Consider the following 16,221-nt stretch of genomic DNA (forward strand, 5'->3'; position numbering starts at 1 on the left):
CTAAATAGAGCCACGCTTTGATTAATACAACGTGTTGCGAATTTGAAATATGGCGGCGCCGGGACGGAGGTTTCCCGCGCTTTGCGGCCGACTGAAATGTGGACAGGTTAGAAAAAGTTAGGAATTAAAATATGTTAATTATTTTTAAACAAGCTTTCAATAAATTATTTACAATTATAATTCAGTTTTAGGGGTTTTATTAAAATGTTTGTTGTTTGATCAATTGTGATAATTAAAAATGGCGGATACGGAAACCATTCATTTTTGATTTTCTCTTAAACTTGCGAAATTATAAAATATATATTTAAATAACAATATCAAAGAACAAGGCACAAGAAATATAATAATTTTGATTATAATTAACAGAAGTCTTATTGTGTATTAAGATTTTTTTAAGAAATTCTAAACAATATTCCTGCTCTCCCTCCATAAAGCATAAATTAACTTAAACCATCGTTTACTTAGTTTATTCAAGCATATAATATAAATTGCAAACACATAATATGACTCTAGGGATAGCTTAGTAGTCGATATTTTACTGCCAATAAGTAATAACGAATCGCTTATATTTAATCTACTTTTACGACCTAAAGGCGACCCAGTAATTCATTTGACTGGTTATAATATGACGTAAGCAAGACGTCATCTATCTACGCTAGTGGCTTAACATTGTCATTAGTATGGATAGTCAATTGTTATTTTGTCTTATTTGCACCATTAATAGTTTTCAATTTAATTGTGCTTAAATCTGGAATTCTTTGACAGATGCTTATAAAATTTAACATTTGAAAAATATATCAAGATTTTTTTTAAAATTTGAATTGTAAAGTTAGCATCTAAAATTAAATTTATATCTTAATTTAATCCAATCAGTTATTAACTGTATTTATCTTATTCTATTTCATTTTAATTTAAGACGAAAACTAAACAAGATTTATGTAAATTATAATCATAAATAACTAAGCTTAAAACAACTCGATATTCGCAAACTAAACCGCAATTTAGTTCGCGTGTCGGAAATAGGTAATGCGGTTTACAATAATTCGCGCCAAAATTGATAAATAGAGCGTCGCGAGTGATTAATAAGTGTTCGAAATTTGAAATTTGGCTACTATTTGCGCGGGAAACGTCACAACTGTAAAATAGAAAGAACGCAAATAGTGATGTATATTTTCCAATATTTTATCGATATTGTCATATTTTATTTAACAAAAAATTTTATACTTATATTCATAAAATTAGGTGTTACTACATTAATTTTGTTATTTAAATATAAGGAATCAGGCATCGGATGTATTGTAAAATAATTGCTCATCACAATTAAGAAGGTGCCAGTCTTGATCGTAGTAGATAAAGCTGTACAGTTTTTTTTCTTTTGTAGATACCAAAATTATATCTTAACAATATTCTTTTTTATTCCATCCTCTAACTAATATGAGTATAACTAATTAAAAATGTTTATTCCATATTCCAACTTTGTATTTTTATCGACACACGCACATCACTAGTAAGATTACCGCTTGGACTGTTTGCCCGCTAATGAGCGCTCACACAAACAGGATGACACAAAAATGTTAACACCACGCTTTGTCATACAAATGTTGTTTGAACTTTGCATTTAATATAATGACTTGTATTTTACTTTCTGTAAGCATTCTAAGCCTTCCTGAATCAAGTAAACATAACTTAAACAATAACTTAGCAAAAATTGCAAGTATACATTACAAGAAATGAATAATGTATTCTTTATCATCAGCTATCTATACGTCCTCACTGAGGGGATTGGAGCCTACACTTACTTAGAGATGATTGTGACGAAAGTATGGATGGATATTTGTTAGCAGGTAATTTAGTCAAATGGATCAGGATTAAATTTGACATATACTTACCGTTAAATATTACACATATGTTTTTTTACCAAGTTTTTAGGGTTCTGTATCTCAGGATAAAAACGGAACCCTTATAGGATCACATTGTTATCCGTCTGTCTGTCAAGATCCTTTTTCTCAAAAACGCGTGAAGGTATCAAGCTGGAATTTATATCAAATGTTCAGGTCTTCGGTCGCTAAGTGCTGTGAAAAAATAAAACTTCTAAGCCAACCCAATCAAAAGATACAATCGTTTATTTTATAATTCCACGAGACTAAGTCACAAGCGCTAGTATAGATAAAACAGGACCTTTAAATATAAATCGTGAGAGGAAAAATGTTTTGCTACGAAACATTTGTAACAACGAAATGTTATGAAAAATATATGTAACAAGATGAAAACATGTTTTCGTTATTAGCCCCTCATAGAATAAGTCGTTTGGAAAATATAAACGTTACTTTGAACTATGTTTATGAAGTTTTCCTGGAAAACATATCATAAACATTTGGAGCGTCAATAGCCTAATAGTTAAGGGTACGGATTTCCGATCACATGGTTTGAATCCTGGCATTCCACTATTGTCGTAAACCATATTATAGCACCAGCCTAGAACTTACGTGGAATGGTACAAGAAATATTAGTAAGTTAACAAAAATCTGCAAATATTTTATTAAAGAAATGAAAAAAAATTGCTTTATTACATAGTAGCTTCTGGCCGCGACTTCATCTGCACAGGAATATGAAAAATACCTCATGTCTAACTCAAGACTATATTCTATAAATATGCCAAATTTCAATAAGATGTGTAACCATTGCGTTTTCTTGGCTGCCTGAAATTTTGAGTCAAAATAACATAGACAGAGGTCAATAATATACACTTGCATCAGTACCCAATCACCCTCTAACTTAGGGAAGACTTTCAAGCCTTCAGTGGGGACGTATAGTCAGCTGATGATGATGATGATGATGCATCCAGTACCATAGAGACATAAGTTAACTTTCATTCGGACATAACCATTTTATTTCTTAAAATTATTAGAATAAACTAATCAAGTCTGCTTCTTTATAATTACTTGTACCAAAGCTTCGCTTATCCTAATAATAGTTTGTTTTAATTTCTATCTCCAGTTGTCTTTACTCATTACTACACGTAGTAATTCCACAAGCAGCGCCAGATGCAACAAACTAGTGAACAAATTAACAACCTGTATAATTACATTAAAACTTTACTCGAACTGTTTCACTACGTTTAAGTGTTAGTTATTTCAACTTTAAAATTAGATTCTACCTTAAACAGAGCAATACACTTTTTGCGTATTTCCATTGACAAAAAAATTTAGTCATCTCTTTCTCATTAATTAATTCTATTTGCAAGAACAGAGATAACAATATTTCTCCCTTTTTCTCATCAAAAGGTATGTACAACGAACCATATCAACCTTATTACAGGTTAAGAAAAAATAAATCAAAATTAAATATGTTATCCTGGTAACTCAATGAATAAAAGTTGACGACTTATACGGTACTAAGTGTCGCCCGCGAATATTAAAAAAAAACGTAATAAGCCTTTGTGTTCTTCTAACAGGCTATGTTCTACATCTATGCCAAATTTAAATTTCATTCAGCCGTTCCGGAGATACCTTCAATAAACATTTAAACTTTCGCATTTATAATATTAGTAAGATTTGTAAAACTTCAATAGTTAGCTCTTATACATAAAATCTTACTTAACTTTTTAACAACTTACACCTAACAATAATATTTCAATTAACAATGCGCCTTCCTTTAAGATACCAACTCGTTAGCTTAAGCCTTCAATTCAGAAGCGACTTTGCTAAGATTTAACGAGATAATTTGTAGCCGAGGCGAACCGATTGAAGAGACTCGAGTCTGCTATCGAGTTGTGTTTCACCTCTATTGTTGACAAAGGAGTTAACTTGAAGCACTTTATATTTGGCACGATTTGATTAGTAAGGAATAAAATAAGAATATATTGATTCTTCGTAACCAGAAAGAAAAAGTAAGAAAAAGACTAAAGGTGGGGGGAATCAAAGGATAAACTGTATCTGTTTACTGGACAATGGTCCTGTCGAGCAGGACTTTCATAAGTCTAAAGGTTAAACCACTTTATACTAATTTATAAACATCAACCTTCTAAAAACGCTTACACTCACGCATTTTACAACGTCTTAAGTTCTTTCGTGCTTAAGACAATTTCTTGAGTTTCTGTACCCTACAATCGTATATTAAAACTCTCTCGGAAGTTATTCCACAAAAATATCCGCTGACAGGAATATTATTCGCAACATTAACATTTTTACCGCTACATAAATCGGCAGCTAATTCGAAAAGTTGGCAAGTTTCTGGCATCAGGGAGCGGCGCCTGAGGACTTATGCCACTTCTCTGACTTGCTGACATTCTAATTGAAGATTTTAATACGACAAACTAGGCTATAAAGAAAAAAAAACTGTGATTTAAAAGGAACGCATATTTAAGAAAGAACAAGTTGTCAAAGTTTCTATGGGCAGATGAGGAGTTATTGAATTTGTGACTGCGCCATCTATTGACGTCTTTATGTCAATTCTTAAGTAAATAACAGCGCCATCTATTGTTTTTTCGGTGTTTAATTTCTAAAAATCGATTTTACTTCACAATACAATTGTTTAATAGTCATAAAACTTTCAAGCACAATTTACCCAAATCTTTTATATCGTATAAGTAATAGGGTTTATAATAAGTGACAACAAAAACAACAGGAATGTTTATTACTTCACACATGTGTCCGTGTCGTACATAATCCGCACAGCGAGAGCGTTGTCAAAATTGTGCAAATATGCGCGCGGAATTAATAAAGTTGCAATTTTGCAGACGCTGCAGTGTGTACAGTTGTGTTCATTTGCACTTACCATTTAAATTATAGAATATTTTATGCACAATTTTAATAAATAACTTGTGTTAAAGATACTGTGTATGAGAATTTAACAAATCGTTTTGTACTGTGAGGAATGTCATTAATTAAATAGTTTTGTGGATTTAATAATGCGTTCTTAATTCACTGTTATATCCATTTTCTGCTTACCTGGTTCCTGGAACTATGTTATCGGTCCATTTTTATTTGTCCTTCCTTTCAGTTTATTGCTTATATCTGTATAAATACGATTGTCGATATTATTTTTAATATTACGACAAAATGTCTAATTTTATTCGGTTTCCGTATCTCAATAATAGTTAAAAACATGGCACATAAATTAAAAGAACAGGATCTAATTTAGAATCCCCTAAAATATAGTACGTCTCAGCAAATCTCGAGTGCGTCCATAAATCGTCAAAACAACGTCCTCTCCCGAAGTTTCTCTCGGTCGCAGATTCGGGACACTCCCGAATCATACCGAACACTTCAGCTACATAAATTCACTGCCAATTACCAACTTACGCATTTATTGCCCAAGTTGCCGGTGAACGTATTTCTTTTTATTGGAATAGTTTTTAAAAGATTCAAAGTGGTTGTCACTTTTTCTAGGTAGATGTTAATATGTTCACGATGGTTGAACTTATGAAGGTTATATTTATTGTAAAAGTAGTTCAACTGATGCTTTTAAATCACAACTTTATGGAGGGATTAATAAAAAATGCCGGAGCTTATAACAAAAAAGAGGAACGAATTAAGAGACAACTAGTGGTCGCCCCCGACTTTGTTAGAACAGAAGACTATATGCCCCTTAAACATCTGTTATCTTCTCGTCAAAATCAAGTTCAAAGCAGTCCAGCTGTTCTCAAGATTACCCGGAACTAACGCGGACATGTGGACATACTGACGGACAGACAACAATTGGTTTTTCATTATCAGCAACACAAATAAATAAATGTCTCGATATAGAATATGTATAGATTATCCAACCAGACTTTTTTCTTAAAATATTGGCGACGAAACAAGTGTTCATAATATCATTTTAAATTACCTTTACTGTAATTAGTATTGGCAGTGTATAATAATACGATTGTATGCAATTCGACACTGTCAGTTTAAAACTTGAGCAATCTGTGAGTTTGTAGCCCAGTTGTGACAATGTCGCACTGGCCGGTTACAAAGTTGCAGGTCAAAGGTGCAAATGAGGAAAGTTTTCTAATATAAAACTCTAGTCCAAAGTATTTCTATGAATTTTAAATATGGAACGACATGATTATGTTACATTACTACGACGTACAAATGTAACATTACGATGAGTTTTTATGCAACATATATAAATAAATAAATTTATTTTGGATTACATATATTATACTAAATAATTTTACCGTAAGTTTCCACTATTTAACTGTGTAACAATACATATATTCTCAACTTCGTCATTGTCAAAGAATAATAGGACGGCAGAATATCATGATTAGAGACAACGCTTATTAGATTTAAGTCCCATTTATACTATGCAAATTCCTTGCCTGTTGAATACGATTAAATTGAAGCAAAATATCTTATATAGTCTAAATAACACTGACTTTCAATTAAAACAACCGCTACGACTTACAATCCTTCAAGAAGCGAGCTTGTCACCATCTCAAAGGCCGGCAACGCATCTGCGGTTCCTCTGGTATTGCTGATGTCCATGGGCGTCGTTGAACAACTCGGTGTTCCCGCTGCTCGTTTGCCCTTTTCTGTTATAAAAAAACAACAACAACATAAAACATCCAATAATCCAGAGGTGTAGCCAGAAACCACGGATTGTCATTTGGCACGGTCCTGACGCACGTCTCTCGATTTTTCTACAATTATTAAAGATAAATGATGTAAGGCGCGTAATTTATTGCATTTGATTGCTTTGGTACGTATAAGTGAAACTTATTAGGATTAATTACAATTATTCGCTGTACTTTATGAATGTCAAAATAACTTGTGTAAAATGTAACAGTCAGGAATGTGTACGTAGGTTTTAAATTAACAAAGTTTTTTAATATAAAACTCAAATTGTAAGGGATGATGTTTATGTGATTTAAAAGGGTCTCCTTTGAGATTTTCCCAACTTTGTGTTTGTTTCGTTTGTAAATGTTACAGAGTAAACATTATAGAAATGAATACTTCATTTTTTTAAGGATAATTCTTTGTGTGATTTTATGTTTTTCATATTTGTATACATTGACATGTAATTTTATTTCTATTTCAAATAAAATACTAAAATAACACCTCTATTAAAAATACGTAAAGTTTCTCAAAGAACAAAAACATAGAAGAAAGTGAAGTTTAATTTTTTTTTGTATAGATGGCGTTAGTATCACTTTAAAACATGCTATAGATATTTCATACCAAAGATTTAAATGATGAGAATTGGTCTAAAACATAGTTGTTTAGTAGGAGTTGTATAGAGGAGTATTTAGAGAAATTGATGACTCAAGTATCAAGGTTACCAAGGCGGAGTACATAAATAAAATCATCATGTCGTTAAATTAAGTGCAGCTTCGTCCATTACAAGGTGTTGAGGCGTAACGCGACTTCCAAGTTTAACTCTCACCGGTACTACGGGGATTGGTCCTGCTAATGAAAGTCGTTTAACTGGAAGTTAGAATTATTGCTGTTAGATATTTCGAATTAACTACTGCCTACTACTTTACATCGTAGTTCTACAATTTTAAACTACAACGTGCTTTGACTTATCAATGTAATAACGTGAAAAAATGTATTAAACGCGTTAATTTTAGAATTAATTAAATTTTAAACTAATATATATAAACATGGCTACACACTCACGTATATACGTCCGGTGGCGGCACCGACTAGTTTCGAGCCCATCGGGGGCCCTTCATCAGGATGAGTGGTACTGGTATTATTTCGCGATGAAGGGCCCACGATGGGCTCGAAACTAGTCGGTGCCGCCACCGGACGTATATACGTGAGTGTTTAGCCGTGTTTATATATCAATTTAGTATAATGTCTCACGAAAGTTTGAATAATTTAATAATTAAATTTTATTTGACATTTGACGTCTTACTAACAATATAACTGCGAATGTTTGGATGGATGTTAGAAGGTATCTCCAGAACGCCTAAAGGCATGTCGCTGAAACTTGGCATACATGTAGAAAATAGCCTGGAAGAATATCTAGGCCACTAATTATTTTTTTTATTCCGCGCGGACGTGAATGATCGACAACTAATATTACTATAAGTCTTAAGAACCAAACCAGCAGCATAATTCTGTTAAATTATCCTTCTATCTAAGATTCATATTGATGAAAGTTATAAGGCTACATTTCATCTTAATGCTTGAATAACTTGATGTAAATAAGTTGTCCGGCGAGGCATCGCTATTAACACAATTTGTGGGCTCCTGCTGACCCAAGTTATATTTAATTTGGGAATGTAAATAAGAGGCTAAACGTAATCCCACGTCTTCCGTTATTCTATTACGGTGTACAATTTCGTTACAACCTTAAAGGGTTTCGTTACGGATATGTTTATTATTATTGTTATTTATGTTTAATTTTAAGATTCCTATTGTATTATACCAAATATACAGACGCTATTTAAATACGTATTTTAACCTTTTGACTGCCGCTGCATTACATCAACGTAGTTATAATCGTTATTTAAAAAACACAATATTGATGTGCGTTTTCATTGATTATAGACCTTATGAGGAAGAAAATCCGACACTGAGCCGGTGTATGGGGGCAACACTAGCCTCAAAATATCAACGTTTATGTCCCCTCACTAATAAATCTGATACTGGACTTGGTAAAAAGCAGGCCATTTGTGCCAAAGAATTCTAACTAATAATGTCTAAAAACCTATTAAATATCATGTATCTCTCTAATTAACTTTTAAAAGACAAATATAACATTGTTTCTCTTCACGTGAGCAGTGGAAACGCACGATTGTGGGGAAACAAAAATTTATAAAATCTTACGATGTTTCTATGTTTGTTATCGTAAAGTTTTGTTCAACTTTATCGAAATACAAATTTACTATTTAACTTAATAATACTCATGTAATCCCTAATCCTAAGGGTCCGTAATTTCGGTAACAATTTGTGGGTCAGCTTTGACCTTTGGTGAATTCAATTTGCAAATCTGCTATGATACACTAAACGTATTTTACAAACTCATTTATTACAATGTATCCGATTATTTTGTCGTATTTTAATATTCATAAATAATAGTCAACCTGCACTTGGCCAGCGTGGTTGACTGTGGCATAGTCACTTTTAACTTAGTGTAGGCTTCGTGATCCTCAATGTAGTGAGCTGATGAATGATAAACTTATTTTACGAAGTCTAGTGAGGTAGTATCTCATTGAATGAATAAAAGGGCGGTATTAAAAACGAGTTATCGACTAGTGTGTTTACAGTGATAGAGCCCGGATTAACATCTTCGCACGAATTGGCCCGGCTCGCCCGGTGAAATACCACGACCACACAGAAAACAGGCGTGAAGTGGAAGCAATTCCGCGTTTCGTCTGATGAGTGTGCGTCCCAAGGGCTTAATTTAGTCCTTTTTCTCTTCCCACCGTTTCTTATAAGGAAACGATGGGAAGTGAAAGTGGACTTTCCGGATGAGAGGATGCATGGAAGGTGAAAATATTTTCTTTCTGTGCATCCTCTCCTCCTTCAGGTGGCCGCTCTCACGTTTGCCAACTTATAATATAAAAAAAAAAAAACTATGAAACTACGCCCTTACAACTATTAAGTATCACTTAGAAAGAAGAAATACATTCATTAACGAGGAAACTACGCAGGTGTTAAACAAAAAAAGACATTAAACCAAACGCTTAGATCTACTCAAATGAATAATGTTTGCGCTTTTTGGCGGGAAAACTCATAGAAAGTGTGGTTTTCTTGTTTACTATGAAGCATTTGAACATATTTGTAGCAATTAAACAATCCAAAGCAGAAAATGTTAGCAAACGCGTTGTCTACCTTAACTTGACAGATGAAGACGTAAAGAATTCTTTTGTCTTTCTAAACGTCTCCTCTCCCGTTCTACTTCTTTAACATTATAAGAAATTGTTGTGTTCTTTTTTAGATCACAGAGAAAGAGATAATCTTACTATAAGCTGCTATAAACTGCCAATATTCTAAACATGTACCGTTTCCCACAAATAAAAGTTCTTAAATCCGTGTGCCAATGCAACATATGACCAAACCTTCTTAATACACTACACAACAGTTGCAGATTGACTGCGGGATTGTGTCTCATTCACAAACTACTGAACAGACAGAGTCACCAAATTGACAAACTTACTAACATTGCGGTGACGATGGATAGCCTTATAATTAAAAGAAGACATAAATTTTAAATTCCTTATAATAAAAACGTTTATAATATAAGTTCTATATATATATATATATAGTTCACATTCAACAACTCATTGTAACCTACAGTTCGTTAATAAAATAAAGCATTGAAACCGCGCAGTTAACAAAGCTATTTTAATTTGTCAAATTTACGGAGCTAATGACCGCAGAACATTAAACTTGAGTCCGAAAGCTGTAAACCTTAGCGAGGATGTACTAAATGGCATTTAACAAGATACCCGGACCCCTCAACGCAAACATGTCGGATATTTTATTAAAATGTTACATTTAAAGTATAGAAATATAATAGAAAAATTGACTAAAGCTTTCTTATTTTGTTATAATTGTTTACTAATATTATAGTATAAATGCGAATGGATGGATATTTGGCACAGATATAGAACGTAGTCTGAAAGAACACGTAGGCTACTAATTATGTTTTGTCAATTCCGTGCGGACGGAGTCGCGGGTTGACTACTAGTTGTCTTGTAAAATTGTCGTGTAATTAAATAAATAAGCTAGTAATATCAATAGAATAAGTATAACAATTGAACTCCTCATTAAACCTCGGAAAAATACAAAGCGACTGACACTTTACTTCTACAGTGGATTTTGACTGATAAAACATACAATTGTCCTTTTCATATTCATTGTAATAATTGAAATAACAATACATTTCAAATATGTTATATCAAAGGAAATCCGAGAATGTAAATTTAGCAAGATTTTTTCGTTAATGGTTTGTTTTTTTTTTTAAATAAGAAATCAATATAACGAACGAACCAGTTATTTGCAGAATTAAATAAAGGTATAGAGTAAGCTAAAAATCTGTTGCAGCAATCGTTTTGGCTCGCTATTTACAGTGTACGTGATCCGGCGATATCTCTGGAGGAACATCATCTGTCCAGTCACTCACTTGGAACTGTCTTGGCACAGAATTTGCACTGACTCATTGCAGTATCAGAAGTTTTGCAGACATAGCTTTATCATTTGGACAAACTAGAAACGAAATATTTATGTTATTTTAAAGTATTGTTGAATCCGGAATTTAAAATGTTTATTGCATTTTTTACTCTTACTAATCTTATAAATACGAATATTTAGATGGATGTATGGATGGATTTTGGATGTAACATATCCCCCCAATAGCTGCACGGATCTCGATGAAATTTGGCATACATATAGAACATAGTCCTAGGCTAAATATGTTTTTAATTCCGCGCAGACGGAGTCATGGGCGACCGCTAGTAGGTAATAAAATGTGCTTAAGTATGTCTTAATAAAATCAATCAAATAGAACCTTTGAGTTTATATTAAATTGTTTATAAGGTTAGTAACCGTACGTTTCTAGTTAAAAGAAATGCAAAATATCATTTGATTATCTTTTATTTAATTTGTGTATTCTACGTAGAGAAAGACTAATATATTTTTCATATCTACGATTCTAGAGAACGGTGAAATTAATTTCTTAAAAGAGAACAATTTTCAACGTGTAGCAAAGAATTTCATTTTCGTTTCGCTCGAATTTGTATGAGATATGAATTTTTACATATTACTTTAATTTTCTTTATTCTAGACATATGATGAAGTGGATGTCTTATATCATTGAATTAATTTCAAATATTTAAATATTTGAAAATGGAATTTTAATCTTGTTATAATAACGTTAAAAATAAATAACTGAATGCGATTAATTTCCTTCTTTGAAATCATTACAAGACAGGCGTAAAGTGGCAGCAATTTAGTGTTTCCTGTAATGACTATGCGTTCCGGAGGTCTACTTTTAGTAATCTTTTCTTTGCCACCCTTGTCTTTTAAGGAAAGGATGTGAAGGGGAAGTGGATTTGACGGAGGACGGGACGCATAAGAAGGTGAAATCTTCCTATGCGTCTCCTCCTCCGGCGATTAAAATTACTCAACGCATCTGCAATTGCAAATGTCTATGAGCAGCGGTCGCTTTGCCATTTCAGTGAATTCATTCTGCCACTTGTTCGATTAACACCGAATAATATACAATTAAAATATTTTTATTCATATAGATCTTTTTTTTTGTGTCCCCAGATCACGCGTCAGCATTAGTGGGCAATACGGCGAGGTTGCGATGTCGTATCGACGGCAAGTCGTGCGGCGAGATGCACAGTGTCAAGTGGTACAAAGCAGATAGCCGCGTCTATGTCTACTCAGCTTCAAAGGACGCCGCTATCAACCGTCCTGAGGGTGATATGATGGACAGGTATGTTAGTAGTTGATAGCTTTATGAACCAATTAGATAGTAATTTATTAAGATTTGTTTCGACAGTGTAAACCTACGGTTATTTAGGAAATATAGAACAACTTAACGTTGAAAGTATTATTTTACGGTTAATACCAAATGTCATTCTGTCTAGACAAACCATTTATCCTCAAACTGAAAACAACAATGTTTTTAAAATATAAAGTATATTAAACTCTATGGTAATCTACATAAGAGCTATTTTAGTCGCAAATATGTTTCCTGTTATACTAAAACTAATAGAATCTATAATGAGATCGAAACGTTTCACCAATTAAGTATGCTGTTTCAATCACGACTAATTCTATTCGTTGCCAGTAACAATTTATATTTACAATTCGAAACGAGACATCGATTTTTTTAAAAATAAAAACTATCAGTTCGTTTAAAACAAACAGTTTCTCGAATCATTGGATTGAGAACAAACTTTTGTGTAAGTTTAAATCCGAATGATTCGTTGCAGAGGAAATAACTGTTCTGTACTGGCTGTAAATAATGAATTGACATTCTGCTTCGTCGTTTTAAAAATAAACTGAAACTGATTATGACGAGGAGCAAATATTTTTAAAGATATTTTTATTTACAGAAATTTTAAAGAATAATTTTTAATAAGATTATCAGAATTTAGCACTCGTTTCATTTCTTCCAACGCTTAAAATGCAACTGCGCAATAAAAAAGCGTCGTGTTAAGCGTTGCCGCATTAGCATGTTCATGGAAATGCGTTTTTTCTATTTGAACGCTTTTTTAACGTGCGTTAAAAAGCACCCGTGCAATTTTGATGAGTGACTGTATGTGCGGGCTCAATAAGTTATTCTCCTACAGACATGACGATAATTCGGCTTTAATATGAACATAATTTTAATAGTATTTTAATTTAAAATGTATCCTAATATAAAACCTTCATAAAATAATCCTGGCAGTAACATAAAAAGAATAAAAAAATATCTTTGAAAGCATTGCATTTGAATCAATATTCTTAATTTAAAATTCACAGACATCCGTTGCCGATGGATATAAATTTTCTATCAGCACACGTAATCAACCCCCCCTGGTTTCACGAGGCGGGAAGGGACGGTACGATCGGATTTATTAACGACTGATAATGGAAACTATCTTGGGACTGTATCCATTGTTTCGATTCCGACGTCATCCGGTATTGAAATGCAGTCTTGACAGTCTTTGAAAGTTTTATCGTATTTCTATTGAAAATCTTCTCTGTTTTATTTATTTTGTTGAAATACGAAGAACTGGCTAAACCACAATTGAATTATAGAAGATTTTTTTTTGTTTGTTCAAAATAGGATTAGCAGATTTGTTACAAAGAAATTATCTTGTTTAACCCATAATTTAAAGGATACACATCGTTACTTATATGTACGAATAAATTAATTAGTCGTTACATTAGTTTACAAGTTAGTTGCTAATAATTCAAACTATCACTATAATAGATGGATATACATGATGTATAAAAAAAAACAAGTATTTATAGGTTTGGAATATTTAAAAATATATCAACGTGTACTGGTTACCACGCAACGGTGTTTCCAGTACAACAATGGTAACAAACCAATCACCATATTTATTATCACTAACACCGGACAGTTCTATTTTAACCGGACTGTAATCCTGGTTACATTAAGAATTCATCCGCGTGCATCGCGGTGACTTGTTTTGTCCGTTATTACCGGACGGCTACGACAAAATAATATGCCTCAAGTGAAATTTACATTTATATTTTACAGATTTTTTTTAAAGAAATAAAGCATCTGTAAAACGTTTTTTTGAATAATAATTACGTAGTAAACGTATTGATGTGAGGTTTTCTTGTGAGTTTTTTTACAATAATAACATAACTCACACCTTTAAAACAGAAAGGAAGCGTAGTGTATTCGATGCGAATACTATCACCCGACTTATCTTCATTCGTAGCGAACTTTGACTATTGAATAATTACATTTACACTTTTTTTCTAATTTCTTCTTGTGTATTTTTCATTTAATATAAGTTATTCTGAGTTATTTTATATTTTCCAGTACAAAAACAGTAAATCCTCAGTCTTGTTGAATTAAAGTCTTTCACAGTAAAATTTACATTGAAATCCGACAAGTTGTAAAGAGTTTTTAAGTTGCAACGAAACATTTATAGTTTGCGCTAACAAAACATTTAAACTTTTCCAGCAACTGCTCGCCGGCTGAATTTAAAACACAATATGCATTGTATTTTTATTTATTTCAAAACTTCAAACTACATTGAACGACTATTTGATTGTCAATGAAAATATAAAACATTTTACGATTAAATTAATTTCTTTCTCTTTATTAATTAAATTTAAAAATATATTCCTAGAATGAATCACTTATCTTTGATGCACGCGTCAAAACAATTGACAAAAGCCATGTGCCAGATAACGGCTTGAAGATATTGGAAGTACAGCTCCAAGCCAAGCTATAAGCTTATGAAAGATTTGACACTGCCGAAAATTCATAGAAATTTTATTTAATTTAATTTAGTAAGTTGTTCAAATTAACATTAATATATCAATAATACACTTATCCTAGAAACCGCGCGCATCGTGAGAAGGTTCCTGTCTCTGCAGCCCTGACCACTGGTTGTTTGAGTCATGGGATTCCGCAGCCGGTGGTGTTCTCTTTTTAATATAATGTATTATATTAGAAATGTGATAAATAAATGTATATGAAAATACACTTAAATCTAACTTAATATTATAAATGCGAATGTTTGGGTGTTAAAAGGTATCTCCAGCACGGCTGTATAGACTTCGCTGAGATTTGTCATAGATGGGGAACATAGTCTGTTAAGTTTTTGTTTTTAATTCTGTGCAGACGGAATCGCGGGTGACAGCTAGTATTCTATTAATAATACAGCTTGTTAATTACTGCATTTATAAGATTTACTCAACCCGCGGTGAGCTCTGACCAAACTGCTACATAATTCGATTAACTAACTTAACGATAATGTCGCTACGTGTCCGTAGTTTCGTAGCGCCGTAGCACCGGTCACGTAGAACTTGTGGTCTATAAAGTAAACTCTACGCGATAGCGAAACGAAGAAATTTGCCTAAAATGCAAAGATAAAATAAAGTAATTGATGATAAAAATATAGTTAATATGAAGTAAGAATAAAACCATAAAGTTTCCAGTAAATTGAATGTCGTAACATGTGTGTTTTAAAATGGATGTTAGTTTGTTTGTAACATTTGTAGGTGTTTAGACAGGGAAAATTCAACGTAATTTATACTCCTATTTCACGAATTTCTTAGAAATTTCCTGGTACAGCTGTAAGACTCACAGTATTTTCTAAAATAATATTTACCTCTACCTTATTCCTTGTACCACATCTGAGAATTATTATTAGGTTAAATTTAAATTTATATCAAGCGACATGGCCAAGTGAGAAGACGGGCGCAAGGGGGCGCGAGGGGGCGCTGTCTTGCCACCGCTGATTCATTTAACAAATTAGTTCACGAATTCTATTTAATTACGTACCACCATCTAGTAGGTTATAACGTAGCTTTCTACTGTGTTTAACATAAATAAGTAAACTCACATTTACTTATATGAATCGAACTACGCAATTTTGTAGAGTATAGTTTTGTAGGTTACTATTTAAATAAATATTTAATAGGCAAATAAATATAATATTAATTACCATAATTATCTTGCATTATTCAAGTGAAATCAGAAACATGTTTCCTTTTTCGAAGCCTTGCATTTGTAATTTAAGTAGGTTTTTTTTACGTAATTTATGTAATACTTAGATATCAATATATCCTTTTT

The 16,221-nt window shown here is 32.6% G+C and overlaps 1 protein-coding gene across 6 annotated transcripts in view; it reads left to right on the plus strand.

The window, feature by feature from the left end:
- nrm (neuromusculin) overlaps positions 1–16,221 on the plus strand; it is a 297,635-nt gene that overhangs the window by 155,478 nt on the left and 125,936 nt on the right. For all 6 annotated transcript variants that reach the window (XM_013306246.1, XM_013306247.1, XM_013306248.1 and 3 more), the window contains exon 3: positions 12,213–12,384. In XM_013306246.1, coding sequence (XP_013161700.1) covers positions 12,213–12,384 — 172 coding nt within the window. The remainder of the gene's footprint in view (positions 1–12,212; positions 12,385–16,221) is intronic.

This window comes from Papilio xuthus, unplaced genomic scaffold (genome assembly GCF_000836235.2).
Source record: "Papilio xuthus unplaced genomic scaffold, Pxut_1.1 DF828258.1, whole genome shotgun sequence".
Classification (NCBI taxonomy): Eukaryota; Metazoa; Arthropoda; class Insecta; order Lepidoptera; family Papilionidae; genus Papilio; species Papilio xuthus.